This window comes from Malaclemys terrapin, chromosome 1, assembly GCF_027887155.1.
Source record: "Malaclemys terrapin pileata isolate rMalTer1 chromosome 1, rMalTer1.hap1, whole genome shotgun sequence".
NCBI classification, from domain to species: Eukaryota; Metazoa; Chordata; order Testudines; family Emydidae; genus Malaclemys; species Malaclemys terrapin.
This window is the reverse complement of record NC_071505.1, coordinates 106,878,858-106,897,791: the sequence shown is the minus strand read 5'-3', so window position 1 is coordinate 106,897,791 and position 18,934 is coordinate 106,878,858. Positions and strand designations below refer to the sequence as shown.

The 18,934-nt window shown below is 42.0% G+C and overlaps 1 protein-coding gene across 2 annotated transcripts in view; it reads left to right on the top strand.

The window, feature by feature from the left end:
* FGD4 (FYVE, RhoGEF and PH domain containing 4) overlaps nucleotides 1-18,934 on the top strand; it is a 204,501-nt gene that overhangs the window by 121,317 nt on the left and 64,250 nt on the right. For both annotated transcript variants that reach the window (XM_054034414.1, XM_054034424.1), the window contains exon 2: nucleotides 11,924-12,085. In XM_054034414.1, the coding sequence (XP_053890389.1) occupies nucleotides 11,924-12,085 (162 nt within the window). The remainder of the gene's footprint in view (nucleotides 1-11,923; nucleotides 12,086-18,934) is intronic.

Sequence of the window (18,934 nt, the reverse complement as noted above, 5' to 3'; positions counted from 1 at the left end):
AGGAGGTAGGGTCCTGGGGGGCAGTTGGGGGGGGTCTTAGGAAAGGGCAGTTAGGGGATAAGGAACAGGGAGGCTTAGGTAGGGGGTGGGGTTCTGGAGGGCAGTTAGGAGCAGGGGTCCCAGGAGGGGGCAGTCAGGGGACAGGGAGCAGAGGGGTTTAGATGGGTCAGGAGTTCTGGGGGGGGGCTGTCAGGGGGTGGGGGTGTGGATAAGGGTTGGGGCAGTCAGGGGACAGGTAGGGGGTAGGGTCCTAGGGGGCCAGTTAGGATGTGGGGAGGGTCTCAGGAGGGGGCAGTCAGGGGACAAGAGGCAGGGAGGCTTAGGGAGGGGGTGGAGTCCTGGGGGGCAGTCAGGGGACAAGGAGTGGGGGGGGAGGATTGGGGATTCTGAGGGGGCAGGAAGTGGGAGGGAGTGGAAGGGGCAGGGGCAGGGCTAGGACAGGACGGGGGTGGGGCTAGGACAGGGGCGGGGCTAGGCGGGGCTCCTCCCGTCCTCTTTTTTGATTGTTGAAATATGGTAACCCTATGCATGCCGATTCTGAGTGGCACACTGCTGCCCACTGAGGGGAGGAGGAGGAGGCGGAGGGGCCGGAATGCACCACGCTGTGGGAAGAAATGGGGGAGGGAGAAGCTTGGCTGCCGCAGGACCAAGCTTCTGCCTCCCGCCCCCACAGGAGAGAGCGGTGGGGGGGGGTCCCGGCACCCCCCCACACTCAGCCCCCCCCGCCCCCCCACCGCTCTCCCCTGCGGGGGCAGGAGGCAGAAGCTTGGTCCTGCGGCAGCCAAGCTTCCCCCTCCCCCATTTCTTCGCACAACGTGGTGCATTCCGGCCCCTCCTCCGCCTCCTCCCAGAGGAGCAGAGCCAAGCGCAGCGTGGTGGCTGCTCCGTAGAGGACGCAGAGAGAAGTAGGGATGGGTCTGGGGGAAGGGGGTGGAACAGTCATATCACTCCCAGCCCCTTGCCATGAGCTGCTCAGGGCAGGGGGCTGGGAGCACCCCCACGAGCCGAGCACCCCAGCCCTCTGTCCTGCACCTCCCCACCCCAACACACACCCAGCCCTCTGCCCTGCACCCCCAACACACCCTCCAGCCCTCTGCCCTGACCTTGAGTTGCCCCCACATCCAGCCTTCTGCCCTGCATCTCCACACACACCCCAGCCCTCTGCCTTGAACCCCCCCACACCCAGCCTTCTGCCCTGAACCTCCCACCCAGCGGGCTGAGCAGGCTGGCGGCGTAAGATCAGCATTTTAATTTAATTTTAAATGAAGCTTCTTAAACATTTTGAAAACCTTGTTTACTTGCATATACAACAATAGTTTAGTTATATAATATACACTTAGAGAGAGACCCCTTCTAAAAAAACATTAACATGTATTACCGGCATGCGAAACCTTAAATTAAAGTGAATAAATGAAGACTCTGCTCACCACTTCTGAAAGGTTGCCTACCCCTGCTGTAGACAATGGATCGTGTGGTGTGTTCTAGCTCCATGCTATTTCAAGAGCTTTCTTCCGATTTAAAACTAATATTTGTAAGCATAATCTCATGTTCCAGGTTAACTAGTGTAACCGTACAAATGTTATGAATGAATGGCAACTGTACATCTCAAAGGACGATGGTGTAAGTGCCAAAGCCATTCAGTTACCATGTGTTGTGCTACAGCATGATGAGTATCAAAAATGTCCAATTCTCATGTGATAGTTCTTGCCTCAGATAATGCAGGCATAAAGTGCAGGACCAGAAGATAAAGCCAGTGCGCCGTTAGCCTTTGAGACCTGCTGTGCTTTCATTTTTGGTCTCTTCGCTTTCTTCTCTCTCTCACTTTCCTCATATTTCCATTCGTTAGCTTCAGGTAAATCTGCTAATTCCTTAGTAATAGAACTGCCATCATTTACGCTTTGGTCCTCAATTTCTTCTGCACTGGAACGATCGCTATTGCCTAAAGCCTGGTCTATGTTGTTCTGTTTCAGATATTTTTCCCATCAAATTTGCTCCTTGCTGCAAACTAGATTGCAATTGAGCTTTTCGCTTCCTATACTGAGCTCCTGAAGGCTTCTTCATGAGCATCTTTTATCTTCTACAGGGGAAAACCGACCGTATTAGAAAGTCACCAGACATTATGTGTTAAGCATGGCACAAGAAGCAATAGTATTTCTTTTATATTGTTGCATAGATAGGGGTTTGATAGATATCTCTGGTGTCTCATTAAATATGTCTTTTATTAGTTGCTACTTACACTCTTCAAGTCTTAAAACACAAGTACACTTTCACAATTACACAATAAAACAAGGTTCCCTATAGCGCAGCTGGGCTCTCACTTTGTTTTTATATGTGACTGACTGGTGACGCCCCACTCTTTATATAGCAACAAGGACATGGGTGACAACATTCTAGGAGTTCAAGGAAAATGTAGTTCTCAAAAAGTCTGGGAAGTTCCATGAGATTCTACAAAGGTCCAGAACATTCTAGGAAGTTAATGAAAAATGAATCCACAGACAGAATACCTGTAACTTTTTTTTTACTTCAAACATTCTGTTTTCCATTTTGTCACTAACAACAAAAACTGCACCCTGAGCCCGGAGCCTCCCAAGTCCAGCACCCCAGGCAGTCGCCCGAGTCTCCTGCCCGTAAATCCGCCCTGTTGATAACCACTGTCATCAATAGGTCATTATCCTAGTGCACGCAGAATGTTAGTATAGATTACTTCCTCCAGCACTGAAATGTGCCATATGAGACTTGATGTAAAGGTGGTTGCTCATTGTCTTTTTGGTTCAGGCCTTTAGGTTGGAATGCCCATAAATTTTCAGTGATATTCAAAATGCAGAATCATAAGTGACTCTTGGAGAGCAGAATGTAATTCTAGCACTGTCATCGTACCTACTATCATACTTTAAATATGATTGCTTTGCTTTTTGTTTAATTTTATTAAACTATAATAATTAGCAATAGAAGAGCATATATGGCCTGGACTTGCATTTCATTTCAAACATGAAACTGTCTCTTATTGGAAAGACCTTGTACTGGTTGGTAACAGTCAATTTCACGTGTGCTGCATTTTTGTCAGTCTTTTTTTCTCCCTCCCCCCCCCCCCCATTTCCTTTTATCTGACCCCCAAATATTATTTATTATTTGTATTACCTTAGCACTGAGGAGCCTGTTGTGCAAGGTGCTGTACAAATATAGAACAAAAAGATGCCCCCACATATTAACACTGATGTGGAACTGTACTGTAACAAATTAGTGAGTGCTCCCATAATGGAGAATAATTTTACTTTCTGTGAAGAGCACAGATTTCAGTTTCAAGATTTCAAGGGATTGTTTGAAATCTTGTGGTAATGCTTTTATCTTATTGAAACAATACCATGAGGTTTTTTTAAACTACTGTTTTAACCAGAAGTTCAAAAAAAATGTTGAAAGTAATGTATGTAAACCCTATTCTTTGGATCCCTTCATTTTACTTGGGCTCAGAGTGAGCATATAGGTTTGCCTGTGTGGAGCAGCTTATGGGATCAGGGCCAAGTGAGGAGGATCAATACAACACACAAGACTGGATTGATAAATTGACTCTTGGCAAGCTCCTGGATTTTATAAATTGCCCAGTGTCTGTGTAATACTTCTAGTGAATTAGTATTGAATTTCCCCTTTGGTCACTTAGTTTGCATGATGTACAGTACATCAAGATTCCAGGTTGGGATCCAAAAACCTGTTGCTGTAAATCTTGATCATGTTGCTGATGTTCCACTCTATCCTTAAAGCTTCATCCTACAATTCTCAGGGAGGCAAAACTCTTATTGACCTCTCTGAGAATGTGTCTGTGTCAAGACTGAAGGATTACACATGTGATTTTGATTAAGAAAACCTGTTGGTTAAATAAGGACGTAAGCAATTGATAGATATAGAAAAATACTAGAAAGTCCAACTATTTTAAATTCCTCAGATCAACCTCTTTCGGTTTAGGTGTGTGTTAGTATAAAATGAGTTTACTTGGTTTGGCAGTCTTCTTTGTATATTTGGGATGAGTATTGCAGAAGAAATAATCTTCTGCATATATTCACTCAAATTGTTTTAATCAGTTAAATTCCTCCAGGTTTGTGTGGGGTTCAGGGTGGGTTTTTTTGTGGGGGGGTGGGAGGGGAGGGGTGTTTGTATGGGTGTTTTTGTTTGAAGTCCTAAAACTGATTTAAGGCCTTTTAGGGGGGGTTCCTCATGATAAAGAGGATGGAAAATTTTGCCTTCTCCTACATTTATAGAAAAGTCTATAAGAGATTAGTAAGGGTATTTTGTATTAAACTATTCTATAGAATTTAAGAGAACTTTCAGTATTATATAATTTTGTAGAATACTTCAAAAAATAAATAGGATTGACATTTTCTTACCTTTTAAATAAAATTTTAAGGGTAATTTCTGTGAACTTCTATAGCCTTTTTTATAATGAAGGCTGCAAAATCAAGAAGATATTGAAAATTCAACTTGACTAACTGTTATCACAGAGTTGCCACAGATACCTACTATTTGAAGTATGGGACAAAATAGGGCGACGCCCATATGGGGTAACTGTTGGCAAAACTTTACAGTTTAATAGCAACCACTGTACATAAAATCTCTGCATTTCAGCTGTTATCTTCCAGCATGAGTTCTACAACAGGTTGTGTGTGCATACATGCATGTTGCCCTATCTCTTCTACTCCTTTCTGCGTCAAACTTATAAGCAGAAAGGGTAGTGACGATGACTAATCATAAAACACCCTGCCTGATATCAAGAATTGACCATCCTTGAAAAGGAAAGGTTATTCGTGTCTCATTCACACCCATAAGCCAAAGCAATGCTTTGGAATCTAATTTTAGGTTTACTAGCTTTAAGTATGCTATTAAAATCCTATATTCTTGTTTATTCCATCTATATGTTGCACAACCTCTATTAAAACGGAATACTTAGTACCCTTCTGTTGATGTTGTACCAACTGGTCATGCTTGGGTAATTGGGGAAGTACAACACCAGAAAAACATTTCTAGATTAAGTGGGCTGACTTGTATACCCACTTGTTAAATATTTTGCCTCTCCCAGAAAATATTGGGTAGTAAGTATTCAGCATCCAGCTCAGGCTTTGGCTTGAATATTGTTGGTGTGAAATTGAACCTGAGATGAAAACAAAACAATGTTTTTGGAAATACACTATTAACGTTATCAATAAAGACGCTAAACATTGTTAGTAAGGAGAAAACAGTGTAAATGCCTTCTTGTTTCCTCTAAGATGATATATAACAAATCTGGTGAGGATTGATTTATTCCCTGCAGCAAATGGTATACAGCAAAAGAAGAGGGAATTAATGTAGCCCAGAGAACATTAGCAGGATGTATAACATACACTTAACCATTGAAAATAATGGGGGGAGGAGGAGGAAGGTTTGTGGAAGGTTGGGGGGAGGGGATGTGCTTCTACTGTCTACTGCAATATACAAAATCTCTTTGCTTGTGTCTAGAGAATAGCATAGTAAAAATAACCAATTTTCACATATCAGAACTAATATTTACTTAAATTTGCTCTTTGGCATATGTTTTGCCAATAAATATCTGTTCAATGCCTAAATTCAACTCTTCAAACATAATCCCAGATATTTGCCCAGTGGAAACTTACACAACACTTTTAGCAAACTAGGTTTTTGCAGAGAAGCAAAACTAGTTTCCTCTTGAATATTCCACCCACTAGTCCTCTGGTAGAGGGCCTGGTCTATGCTTAAAAATTAGGTCAACCTAGCTATCTTCCTCAGAGCGTTGAAAAATGTCACACCCTGAGCACTGTTGTTTGGTTGATCTCACACCTGGTGTAGACCCAAGTAAATCGATGGAAGAATTCTTGGTCGACGTAGGCACCTCCTCTCAGAGAGGTGGATTACCTGCATCAACAGAGACCCTCCTTCCATCTATGGAGGAACTGTTTACACTACATTGCTACCCCCCCGATAGCTGTGCTGCTGTAGTGTAGACCTACCCAGAGAGTTGCTTTTCTCTTATTAACAGCATCATTGACTGCCTAAAGCATTTAATCACTGGCTTACCACTGCAAGCACCACCTTAAGTTAACCTCAGAACTCTGTGCAGAACAGAGTGAGCAGACTCTCTCTTTAAAGCATTTACAGTTTGTAGCGGACAATTGCTTCAAAATACAAATGTGTAATCAATTGAGGGCAAGTCAGCAGTTCCCCCTCCCACACACTCCCACCCCAGCTGTTGAATGTGTGTAGATTTCCTGCCTCACACCCTGAGTTTTAGTTAGTTTCAGGTTCAATTAAACCTGAAAAAGCCATGTTTGGTTCTAACAATTACTATTCATGAGCTGGGGCTGGCTCTTTCTAGTTTTGTATCAAAGATGCTTGAAACTTCTGGTTTTCCATGTTTCATTCCAAAACCAGTGGAAATCCTGCAGTTTCCTTGAATTGTGTCCTTTCTTGCATGTACAGTTTAGTGAATGCAGCTGATGGGATTTACATGTCTACCTTATTGTGCTAGTACAGGGGTTGGCAACCTTTCAGAAGTGGTGTGCCGAGTCTTCATTTAGTCATTCTAATTTAAGGTTTCACATGCCAATAATACAATTTAATGTTTTTAGAAGGTCTCTTTCTATAAGTTAATATATAACTAAGCTATTGTTGTATGTAAAGTAAATAAGGTTTTTAAAATGTTTAAGTAGGATTACCATATTTAAAAATTAAAAAAAGAGGACACTCCACTGGGCCCTGGCCCCCGCCCCTGAGCGCCCGGCATTCCCCCTCCTCCCTCCTAGCCCGAGCGCTACCGGCTTGACGGTTTGCCGGGCAGCCCCCAGACCCAGCGCAGCCGGAGCCCGGGAGGGGAAGCGCCCAGATGGGGGCGCTGGGTCTGGGGGCTGCCCGGCAAACCTTCAAGCCGGTAGCGCTCGGGCAGCTCGGCTCTTCAGCTGCACAGAGCTGAGGTGTCTGGGGGGAGCAGCAGCAGCTGCCGCTGCGGGGGAATCCGCCGGCAGCTCGCAGCCTGCCGGAGCCGCTCTAAGGTAAGCAGGGGACTAGTATTTTCCCGGACACGTTCAGCTTTTTGGCAATTCCCCCCCGGATGGGGATTTGAGGACCAAAAAGCCGGACATGTCTGGGGAAAATCCGGATGTATGGTAACCCTATGTTTAAGAAGCTTCATTTAAAATTTAAATTAAAATGCAGAGCCCCCAGGACCGGTGGCCAGGGGACCCGGGCAGTGTGAGTGCCACTGAAAATCAGCTCGCGTGCCGCCTTTGGCACACGTGCCATAGGTTGCTTATCCCTGTGCTAGTAAATCAGCGACTATAGTTAGATGTGTAAATTATATCAAGTAAGCCCATGCTTCTTTTTTATTCACAAAACTGCACTTACCAGATGTGAGTCTGAATTGAGGGATCTTCACAAATCAGCCTCATAAAGTTAATTGTATTAAATAGAATAAAATGTTCATACCACTTTTTCATCCATATTTCTCTTACATCGCTTTACAAAGTTGGGTAAGCAATGTTATGTAACTCCATCTGGCAGATCAGATGTTATGCTGAAATTTTCAAAAGTGCCCACTGATTTTTGGGAACTTTGCTTTTGGAGTGTCCACTGTGATACATACATCACTTTTTTTTTTTTTTTTAAGAGGAGCTGAGCAGGTAGACAGGGGTAGAATCCAGGTGTTCTGAGTCCCACTCCCTTTTGGGTCACGTTTTCTTACTTAAAGTATTCAGAATTACTATACGCTCGCATTATGTGCTGTGGCTTGTTCTGGGTTATTGGACTTTCTTACCACATATCTCACTCTACCAAATGATACCTTTGGGGAAAGACTTGTACCTTTATGGAGCAAATCCTTCACCCTTTACTGCAGGCCCTGGCAATCTTAGAACTGGTGTAGTTTTCTTACATAAAGTTAGGGGCAGGATGCTAATGCCTCCCATGTGCTTAATGAGCTCAGCTCTGTGGAAGCTCAGTACATCTGTGTGGATCAGAAATTAATCCACTGGATTTCCTTTTCCATACTTTCTATTTCCAAAAGCAAATCCAGGGTAGCTGGTTGGAAAGCTTTTGCAATATTATCATCTTTTGATAAGCAACCTGCCTTTTTTATTGCAAATGATAGTCATCAAAACTGCAGGAGATCTAAGAAAGCAAGATAGTGGTGTAATAAGAATATTAAACTTTGACAGTAAGTGCTTTGAAAACAATTTGACGAACATCATTTTATTCTAAAATTGTTGGCCTTTCAGGATATCTGCAGTTCATTCTCTTGTTTTATCTGTCGGACTAGCTTTCTCTCAGGTTTCAACCTTACTGAAACTGCTCTGCAAAGCAGAAAAGAATATTTAATTAAGGACTTGGGTAGTCAGATAATTAAATCGTTTTTCTCATTTTGTGAAGTGTCGAAAAAATATTAGTTAAGACTTCTGTGGAATATATCCTTGAATTAGTTTAGCACCACAACAGTGAGAAACTGTATTTGCTGTGGACAGTGTGCATGGGAATGTACGTGTGAATTCAGTAATCATTAATATGACTTTAAAAAAATCTGTACTCTTAAACTGACTTTGAGACTGTAATAGTTCTGCCTCCTGAAAACACTTGACTTTTTCTTTCATTTATGACAGAATAAGTCTATGTATCCCTGTGGCTTAGACCAGAAGGTCTCAACCTTTTTCTTTCAGAGGTCCCCTTTTTCTTTCGGAGGTCCCTCCAGCATGCTATAAAAATTCCATGGCCCACCTGTACCACAATAACTGGTATTTTGCATATAAAAGCCAGGGCCGACGTTAGGGGGTAACAAGTGGGGAAGTTGCTTGGGGCCCCCGTGAAGCTACATTGCTCAGGCTTCAGCCCCGGGCAGCAGGGCTCAGAACCCTGGGCTTCAGCCCCATGCGATGGGCCTTCGGCTTTCTACCCTGGGCCCCAGCGAGTCTAATGCTGGCCCTGCTTGGCGGCCCCCCTAAAACCTGCTTGAGGCCCCATAGGGCCCTAGACCTCTGATTGAGAACCACTGGCTTAGACTACACCCTAAAACATTGCATGCTGTTGGAGATACCTAGGTGTCTTGAACAGGATTGAAAGTAAAAAATCTGACTAATCATCTTGTTTCATCTTCCTATGGCCTTCACTTTCTACAAATGCAAATCAGCCTTTTTTTTGTCGTCACAGTTGTCACTTCTAACTGTGGCAGATGAAATATGACTAGATGTTCCTAATTAAAATTTTCTGGAAAATTAGATACTGCATCTCCCAGCCTAGAACAGATGGAGGATTCCTTCTAACCTCACTGCAGGTGATAGGCAAAAGTGAATAATAAAATACACATCAAATTTATGGTGCCTAACCCTCCTTCCTGGTAGTGAGATACATAGATTTCAGAGTAGCAGCCGTGTTAGCCTGTATCTGCAAAAAGAACAGGAGTACTTGTGGCATCTTAGAGACTAACAAATTTATTAGAGCATAAGCTTTCGTGGGCTACAGCCCACTTCTTCGGATGCATAGAATGGAACATATATATATATATATATATATATATATATATATATATATATACACACACACACATACAGAGAGCATGAACTCCCACCTGTTCATGCTCTCTGTATGTGTATATATATCTCCTCAATATATGTTCCATTCTATGCATCCGAAGAAGTGGGCTGTAGCCCACGAAAGCTTATGCTCTAATAAATAGATTATAGAGATATAAATAAAGATTGGAAAATCCCACCGGGATATGCAACAATGAGTGTATGTGAAATATATCCCAGTGGGATTTTCCAATCTTTTTCTTTCTTTGCCCTCCCCCGATGTATTTAGTTTTACCATCCCCAAAGTTATTAGTGTATTAAGACCGTACAAGTAACTAGCTAGCATTTTATTGGTACGCAACTGAAATTCCAGGAGTTTCATTCAAGATTTGTAAATATTTGATGCAGAGAACAAATTTGCAGGTGTAAACAAGTGTTTCGTTTTTCTCCAGTTGAAAACAAATGCAATACAAACCTATTGCAGTCCAGTAAAATCTGCAGCCTTTTGCAGTGTGTTTTATTTCTTGCATGCCTAATAGGATTGTAAGTAGCACTTCCAAGTTCCGTTGCCTTCCAGGCTAAATTAAGTTTGTTTTAAGACACTGGTTTGAAGCCAAAGCTGACCGTTCCTGGGAATTATTATACACTAGATGTCCCCAGGGTATGACTACTAAACATTGTATAAGGATATCTTACGGCAAGGTTTCCTTGCACTACTTCAGTTTAAGTTCTGGGTACCCTTCATGAAAACTAAGCATAACCTATTAACCATGCCAGAATAAACTACACTTCATAGTAGGCAGTTCATGTGCTTTTGAAGAAAATAGCACCATAAGTTTGAAATATAACTTAAATTTCTAAATAACTTTTAACTCCAACAAATATTGTGTTGTAAATAGGACAAATGTTTCTTTATTTTGAATAAAAGAGTTCATTTGACAGGAATCTCGAACGTAGTCTAGCCCATTCATAAAACCAGCCCCTTGATGGGATGTTGTGTGTGTGTGTGTGTGTGTGTGTGTGTGTGTGTGTGTGTGTTTTAAATCTTAAATAATTTATTAACCATCAACTTTGCAGTGGAAACAATTCTGAAAACCTTTTATGCTAGACTCTATTTTATTATTTTGCAGCTAGGGTTTAAGAAACCATGATCAAAATTTTCAAACATAAAAGCCTATAATTAAGACTCCTAAAGCTGTATTTAGACCACCTGCCGGCCTTTCAAAAATGCTGCACACCTAACAGCTCCTACTGACCTCACTAAAGGCTCTTACTTTTGAAAAATTTGACTCAGGGTCTTAAATATCTGATGATCTTATTTTTCTATTATTAAATTAGTGGAATTGTAGAAGTAGTTGGTCAAGAAATGCTTCCTGAGAATTAAATATTAATTGAATGTGAGATTGAAAAGCGTGAATAGTACTGCTAGCCCATTTGTAATCTCCAATGTGTTTTTGAAAAATGATCTTAACCTCTGGTGTTGCATCAAGCTGTCTTTAGGCAAAGAAGATAACATACCTTTTCGCTTGTTGGCATAAATCACATCTTGCTGGGAGAATCATATCAGATTTCTTTTCAGATGCTTATAATAGAGTGCTTGGAGAATGAAATAACAAATACAGTTAGATGAGATAAAAGGCAATTTTAAGATTCCTTCTTTATGTACGTAACCCATTATCACCAGCGTGGGTGATCGTATAGGAAAGTTGTTACCTTTAGTCAGTCAAATGTCCACTACGGTAGTCTTTATTGAAGTATCTATTTGCCAATCCAGGTAGCTCAGTGTGCATCTTGGCAAAATCCATATAAGAAAAGCAAAAATAGTTGTTCGGTCACTCTATTTGCGTATCTAAATCTGTTCACAAAATATTGCTAGATATGAAAGGATTTGAGAGGTTGTCTTTATGTGGCAACAAATTTTTTAAAACTAGACAATTTTCTTTAATTTTACCAAGAAAGAACACACAGAGAGAGTGATACTATTTATAGACATTTAAATGGAACGGTAACTGGAAATGTGAAACCCAGTACCCAGGGCTGCCACAAATTCATTCATAACTTTCTCTGTGGAAGTGAAATGATAGAACATACTGTGTAGAACAGTGGTCTCCAAACTTTTTTGATCGCGCACCCCTATCAGTACAAAATTTTTGAGCACGCACCCCCTGCCGCGCCGCAGGTCCTGCTCTACCATTTTTGCTGCCCCAAGCACGCAAAAAAAAAAAAAAAGCCGCCCGAATGGCACTGCTCTGGCGGCGCTCCTCCTGCCGCGCACCCCAATGGATCCTCTTGTGCACCCCACTTTGGAGACCACTGGTGTAGAACATTATATCCCTGCTATACTAAGCATTACTCATGCTTGCTTTTTTCCTTTTTTCCCCTCCCTACAGACAGCAGCATCTGTCCAAAGAGTCTCCTAACTAAGTCTTGCTCAGCAAATAGCACAACCTGGCTAGTCAAGCAGAACGTATGCAATGAAGCGGCTCAGGGAATAAATGGAAACGTGCCAGTTAAACAATCCCCACGTTCAGCTTCAAGTCCAAAGCCACAAGGTAAGTACAGATGCAAATGCTCTGTTTACATAAGTCATTCTGTGGGTAATTGATCCTGTTTCAAGAGGCAGGCAGGCTTCCTGGGGGGTGCAGCCTCCATTCCCTTTTGAGATTAAGTGGTTTACCTTACAAGTAAATGTCCTTTTCATTGACTTTGGTTTCACCTTGCTTAATTTACATTGGAGACACAGTCAAGCCAGCAAAACGATAGGTTTAGGGTTTAGGCACAGTATATTACCAGTTTGCATATGACACTTCACACAACACTATTTAGCTACAGATTATGACAAAGGTGAATTGGGGCAATGAGTGGGTCAGGCCGGATGAGTTATGGTTTGGTGTACCCTCTGCCAATTGGCATTGAGGGGCTCCCTGAGTCTCATGCTAGTTTCCAAAAGGAGTCCTACATCCCTGAGTTGGAAGGATATGATCCTATATTTAAGCTAGATGGTGAGCAAAACAGCCCAGCTGAGTAGGAGCAGCAAAGAGTCCTGTGGCACCTTATAGACTAACAGACGTATAGAAGCATGAGCTTTCCTGGGTGAATACCCACATCTTCGGATGCATATAGTGGAAATTTCCAGGGGCAGGTATAAATATGCAAGCAAGAGTGGGTAAGGCTAGAGATAACGAAGTTAGTTCCATCAGCGGGGATGAGGCCCTCTTCTAGCAGTTGAAGTGTGAACACCAAGGGAGGAGAAACTGCTTTTGTAGTTGACTAGCCATTCACAGTCTTTGTTCAATCCTGAGCTGATGGTGTCAAATTTGCAGATGAACTGAAGCTCAGTAGTTTCTCTTTGAAGTCTGGTCCTGAAGTTTTTTTGCTGCAGGATGGCTACCTTTAAATCTGCTATTGTGTGTCCAGGGAGGTTGAAGTGTTCTCCTACAGGTTTTTGTATATTGCCGTTCCTAATATCTGATTTGTGTCCATTTATCCTTTTACGGCGGGACTGTCCAGTTTGGCCGATGTACATAGCAGAGGGGCATTGCTGGCACACGATGGCGTATATTACATTGGTGGACGTGCAGGTGAATGAAACGGTGATGGTGTGGCTGATCTGATTAGGTCCTGTGATGGTGTCGCTGGTGTAGATATGTGGGCAGAGTTGGCATCGAGGTTTGTTGCATGGATTGATTCCTGAGTTAGAGTTTCTATGGTGCGGTGTGTGGTTACTGATGAGAATATGCTTCAGGTTGGCGGGTTGTCTGTGGGCGAGGACTGGTTTGCCACCCAAGGCCTGTGAAAGTGAGGGATCGTTGCCCAGGATGGGTTGTAGATCACTGATGATACGTTGGAGAGGTTTTAGCTGGGGACTGTATGTGATGGCCAGTGGAGTTCTATTGGTTTCTTTCTTGGGCTTGTCTTGCAGTAGGAGGCTTCTGGGTACACGTCTGGCTCTGTTGATCTGTTTCCTTATTTCCTCATGCGGGTATCGTAGTTTTGAGAATGCTTGGTGAAGATTTTGTAGGTGTTGGTCTCTGTCTGAGGGGTTAGAGCAGATAATGGTTGTATCTCAGTGCTTGGCTGTAGACAATGGATCGTGTGGTGTGTCCAGGATGGAAGCTGGAGGCATAAAGGTAGGCATCGCGGTTGGTGGGTTTTCGGAATGGGGTGGTGTTAATGTGACCATCACTTATTTGCACCGTGGTGTCTAGGAAGTGGACCTCCTATGTAGATTGGTCCAAGCTGAGGTTGATGGTGGGGTGGAAGCTGTTGAAATCGTGGTGAAATTTTTCCAGAGTCTCCTTTCCATGGGTCCAGGTGATGAAGATGTCATCAATGTAGCTGAGTAGGAGGCATTAAGGGGGAATTTCAGGTTCTAGCAGAAATGGGAACCCCTTGGTAGTGAGGTGGGTGGTTGGGTGGGAGAAGAACGCTTTATATTGAACGTATTATTCTTTGCTCTTTATTATGCAAATGTGCACATTGAATGGCGGAAGTATATTTCCCTCACTCCCGCCAATGAATTACGTATTCACTTTGATTTGCCTTCTAAAGATTGTAAAATGTTTTCTTGTTACCCTTTAACTAATACACCTCTACCCCGATATAACACAAATTCAGATCTAACACGGTAAAGCAGCGCTCCAGGGGGGCGGGGCTGCGCGCTCCGGCAAATCAAAGCAAGTTCGATATAACGCGGTTTCACCTATAACGCGGTAAGATTTTTTGGCTCCCGAGGACAGCGTTCTATCGGGGTAGAGGTGTATGTGAGAAGCAAGAGGAAGACCAAGGACAGGGTGGGTCCATTACTTAATGAGGAGGGAAAGACAGTAACAGAAAATGCAGCAACAGCTGAAGTGTTAAATGCCTTTTTTTCTTTCATTTTTAGCAGTGATCAGATGACTAGTATAGTGAACATCAGTGTAAATGGGTTAGGATCTGAGGCTTAAAATAGGAGAACAAGTTAAGAATTACTTAGACAAGTCGGCGAGATACTGAAGCAACTGGCTGTGGAGAGTTCTGAGCCATTATCTTTGAGAACTCATGGATGATGGGAGAGGACTGGAAAAGGGTAAATGTAGTACCTATCTATAAAAAAGAGAATAAAGATAACCCAGAGAATTATAGCCCAGTCATAAAGGCAATGGAGCGAATAATGAATCAGTTTGTAAGCATATAGAAAATATAAAAAAGATAAGTAACAGTCAACATGTATTTATCAAGAACAACTCATGTCAAACCAACCTAATATCCTTCTTTGACAGAGTAACAAGCCTTGTGAAGCAGAGGGTGGGGTGGAGAAGCAGTACATATGATATAATCTTGGCTTTAATAAGGCTTTTCATACTGTCTCACATGACATTCTCATAAGCAAACTAGGGGAATGTAGCCTAAACACACCTACAGTAACTCCTCACTTAAAGTCGTCCCGGTTAACGTTGGTACGTTGCTGATCAATTAGGGAACATGCTTGTTTAAAGTTGTGTAATGCTCCCTTCTAGTGTCATTTGGCAGCCGCCTGCTTTGTCCACTTCTTGCCGGAGAGCGCTTGCAGCAGCTGTGGTCTCAGTAAGCTGATCTAATTAACAAGGCAGTGTACTTAAAGGGGAAATGCGCGTATCTCTCTCTCACACATACCGTGTGTGTGTCTGTCTGTCTGCGATATCTCCATTCCTGCTGCCTTGCAGAGTGAGAGAGTTAACCCTTGAGGGTTCAGCCAATTGCTAGTTCATCATTTAGCAGTAAGGGAAATATCCCACCCTCTGACTCTTCCACCTCAACCAAGCTTCACAATCATCATCACTGTGTACCAGTATTAAATTTTGTTTAAAACTTATACTGTGTGTGTGTGTGTGTGTATGTGTAATAGTCTTTTGTCTGGTGAAAAAAATTTCCCTGGAAACTAACCCACTCATTTACATTAATTCTTATGGGGAAATTGGATTCGCTTAACATAAATGCGACTTTAAGCGAAATGTTCAGGAACATAACTGCAATGTTAAGTGAGGAGTTACTGTACTATAAAATGGTACACAACTGATTGATAGCTGTTCTCTGAGTACAGTTTCCCAATGACTCATAGTCAAGCTGGAAGGGCATATCGACTGGGGTCCCTCAGGAATCTGTCTTGGGTACGGTTCTATTCAATATCTCCAGAAATGATTTGGATAATTGCATAGAGAGTACACTTATGAAGTTTGTGGACATTACCAAGCTGGGAGGGCTTGCAAGCACTTTAGAGGACAGGATTAGAGTTTAAAATGATCTTGACAAACTGGAGAAATAGTCTGAAATAATGAAGATGAAATTTAATAAGGACAAATGTAAAGTACTACAATTAAGCAGGAATAATTAATTGCACAAATACAAAATCAGAGATGACTGCCTAGGAAGAAGTATTGCAGAAAAGGCTCTGGGTGTTATAATGGATCACAAGGTAATACTGTGGCGAAAAGGTGAACATCATTCTGGGATGTATTAGCAGGAGTGTTGTAAGCAAGGTGCAAGAAATAATTTTTGCACTCCACCCAGCACTGATAAGACCTTAGTGGGAATACTGTGTCCACGTCTAGACACCACACTTCGGGAAAGATGTGGACAAATTGGAGAAGGTCCAGAGAAGAGCAATAAGAATCATTAAAGGTCTAGAAAACATGACCTGTGAGAGAAAATTGGAAAAAAAATTGAGTTTGTTTAGTCTGCAGAAGAGAAGATGGGGAACATAAGTCTTCAAGTACAAAAAAGGTTGTTATAAAGAGGAGAGTGATCTCAGTGGTTAAGGAGAACAATGAGACAGGCCAAGAAGCAATGGGCTCAAATTGCAGGAAGGGAAATTTAGGTTAGACATTTGAAAAAACTTCCTGTCAAGATAATTAAACACTGGAACAAATTAGCTAGGGAGGTTGTGGAATCTGTGTTTATTGGAGATTTTTAAGCATAGGTTAGACAAACACCTGTTAGGGATGGTCTAGATAATACTTAGTCTTGCCCCAGTGCAGGGGACTGGACTAGATGACCTATCAAGGTCCCATCCAGTCCTACATTTCTATAATTTCATAGCTACAAGTTGAGTTAGAATATATAAAACACAAACTGTGTTTTTGTGTGCAGTATACATTCCTCTGGTTTACAAAAATGTCAGCACTAAGAATGCTGGTAGTGGGATGTAAAACTTTTCACCTTGAAGGTTGATAGTGACTAAAAGTCATTGCAATCTAAAAATTTTGTCCTCTAAGAAATAAAATGATCTCAGTTTACTTCTGAATGGATGAGTCCATGGGTACCAGTTGTGACATCAATTTCTGTGATGATTAGTAACCTTTATCTCAGTCTCCACAGAGAAATGAAGAAGTATGGAGACTGATCCTCTCTTCCTAAGATAATACCCATCCAGGTTAGGTTGAGGCACATTCCTGATGTGGGGGAATTGCTATTGCCTGGACTGTGGATAAATGGGGAGGTCACTCTTTAGTGGTGCCACTCCATCACCTTTCATAAATATCAAATTCATCTCACATTTAAGGGAGGAAAAAATCAGTGGGTGTTGAGGGCAAGTTTTGGTTCAGGAAACATGAGCAAAATAAAGCTGTGCTTTCTGTACATAAAACCCCGGGTAAAAGAACCTTGTTTATAGTGAAGGGCATATATAAACGTTGCTCAGCTTAATAGCCGGTCTGTATTGCCTTACTGTCCTGTTGTACCTTATTCTTTGAAACCAAGCTAAAAAATGTTTGTTTGTTTTTTTAAGTTATTTTCCCCAAGAACAAAAACACACAAAAAATTAATGGATGAAGAGCAGTAGGAAATCCATAAAAATAGACTTTTTTTTTTTTAAACACCAATTTGTAGTAACCTATTATAGATTACAAAGCCACCTGTCTATTGGATAACTGTGAACATGTCTAATTCAGGTAGTTTTGCAGCTCATACTGCTCCCTCCTAGCCATGAGTCCAATGTGTTTATCTCAAAAGAACCTCCTCCAGATAGGGCCACTTCCAGCAATGTTGTTGCAAGATGAGCAGTACAGATTTGCAGCTAAAAATCAATAACGCTATTGCAAATAGTTTTTGGCCTGGTATGTTCGGGGCCTGCTGTGTGTCTCCCTCACTCTGCTCCTCGGAATGCATTCAGGGTATCAAAATTATCTTAAAGCATTTTGTATTGGGCCTGTCTGTTCATAAAAAGCAAGCAGGCAGAAATGAGGGATGGAATGAGGTGTACCCGCGTGAACCAAAACAATCCCAGTGCCTTAAACTGTTTGGGTTGCTCCGTTAAGAAGCTGAATTTTTAACAGAATTGTAGCTTTAGTTTACAGGTACGGCACACTTTTTTTTTTTTTCCCCCCCTCCAATACTTTTTGGGGAGGTTGCTTTAGTCTTGCCAACCTTAAATGTCTGTGATGAAAGGAAGCAAGATCTCAGACCTGAATTTCAATGCCAGTTTCTTTGCTGATAGATTAATCACTTAAGTGACATTCATCTATCCTACCAAAGGTTAGGAGATAGAAATAACAAAAAGTAAAGATAAAGCCAAGTGTGTGTGTGTTTAATTCATAAGCGCTGTTTTGGAAATAAAGTGTAGAATGTCCTACATATTAACCAAGATTCAGATTTGAAATTAACCTTGGACCCTGAACCTGTCTTTGTTCAGTGTAATTACTTGGTGTCTGTCTGAAAAATAACTTAAATCTTTGGAAATAATCCCTCATTACATACCAGTCCTGATGCAGCCAGAGCAAGTGAATAAATTGCTGAACAGAATCCAATATAAAATTCTTTCCCCTCAATTTTGCTTATATTATTTCCTGGCATTTTAAGCAGAACACAAGTTAGTCTGTCTAAGATATCAAAGGTAAAAGGATAGTTCTTGTTCCCTAAGGACTCCTTTCAGCAACAAATAAGCTCAGCAGTTCGTAGATCACAATTCAGTCTTTAATGTTGTTGGGTTTTGATTTATTAATTGCTTTTAAAAAATAGGAAAAAAGCCCTAAATAGGCTTCTGATATTGACTGGAAGCCAGTGAAGGGACTTAAGCATGGTCCTGATGTGCTCACGGCAGCCTCCACCATAAAGGAAGCAGGCAGGCACATTCTGTACCATCTGGAGCCTGCGCATTGTCTTCAAATTCAGCTTAAAATAGAGTGGATTACAATAACCCTGCCTGGTGGTGACACGTGCATGGACCACTGTGGTCCTCAAGGTCCACAAAGTTCTCTAACAATCCAGAGGTGAAACATGATGCTCCAGGTCACTGGGCAGAGTGCTGTAGGTAGTTCGGCATTTGCTCCCATTACAGATATGTCTGAGCTCTAGCTTGGGCCTGGCTTCACCATAATCACACACAATGTTACAAACAGGACAGATTGCCTGCCTGCCTGCCTGCTAGTGTTCCTCCATTTGCATGA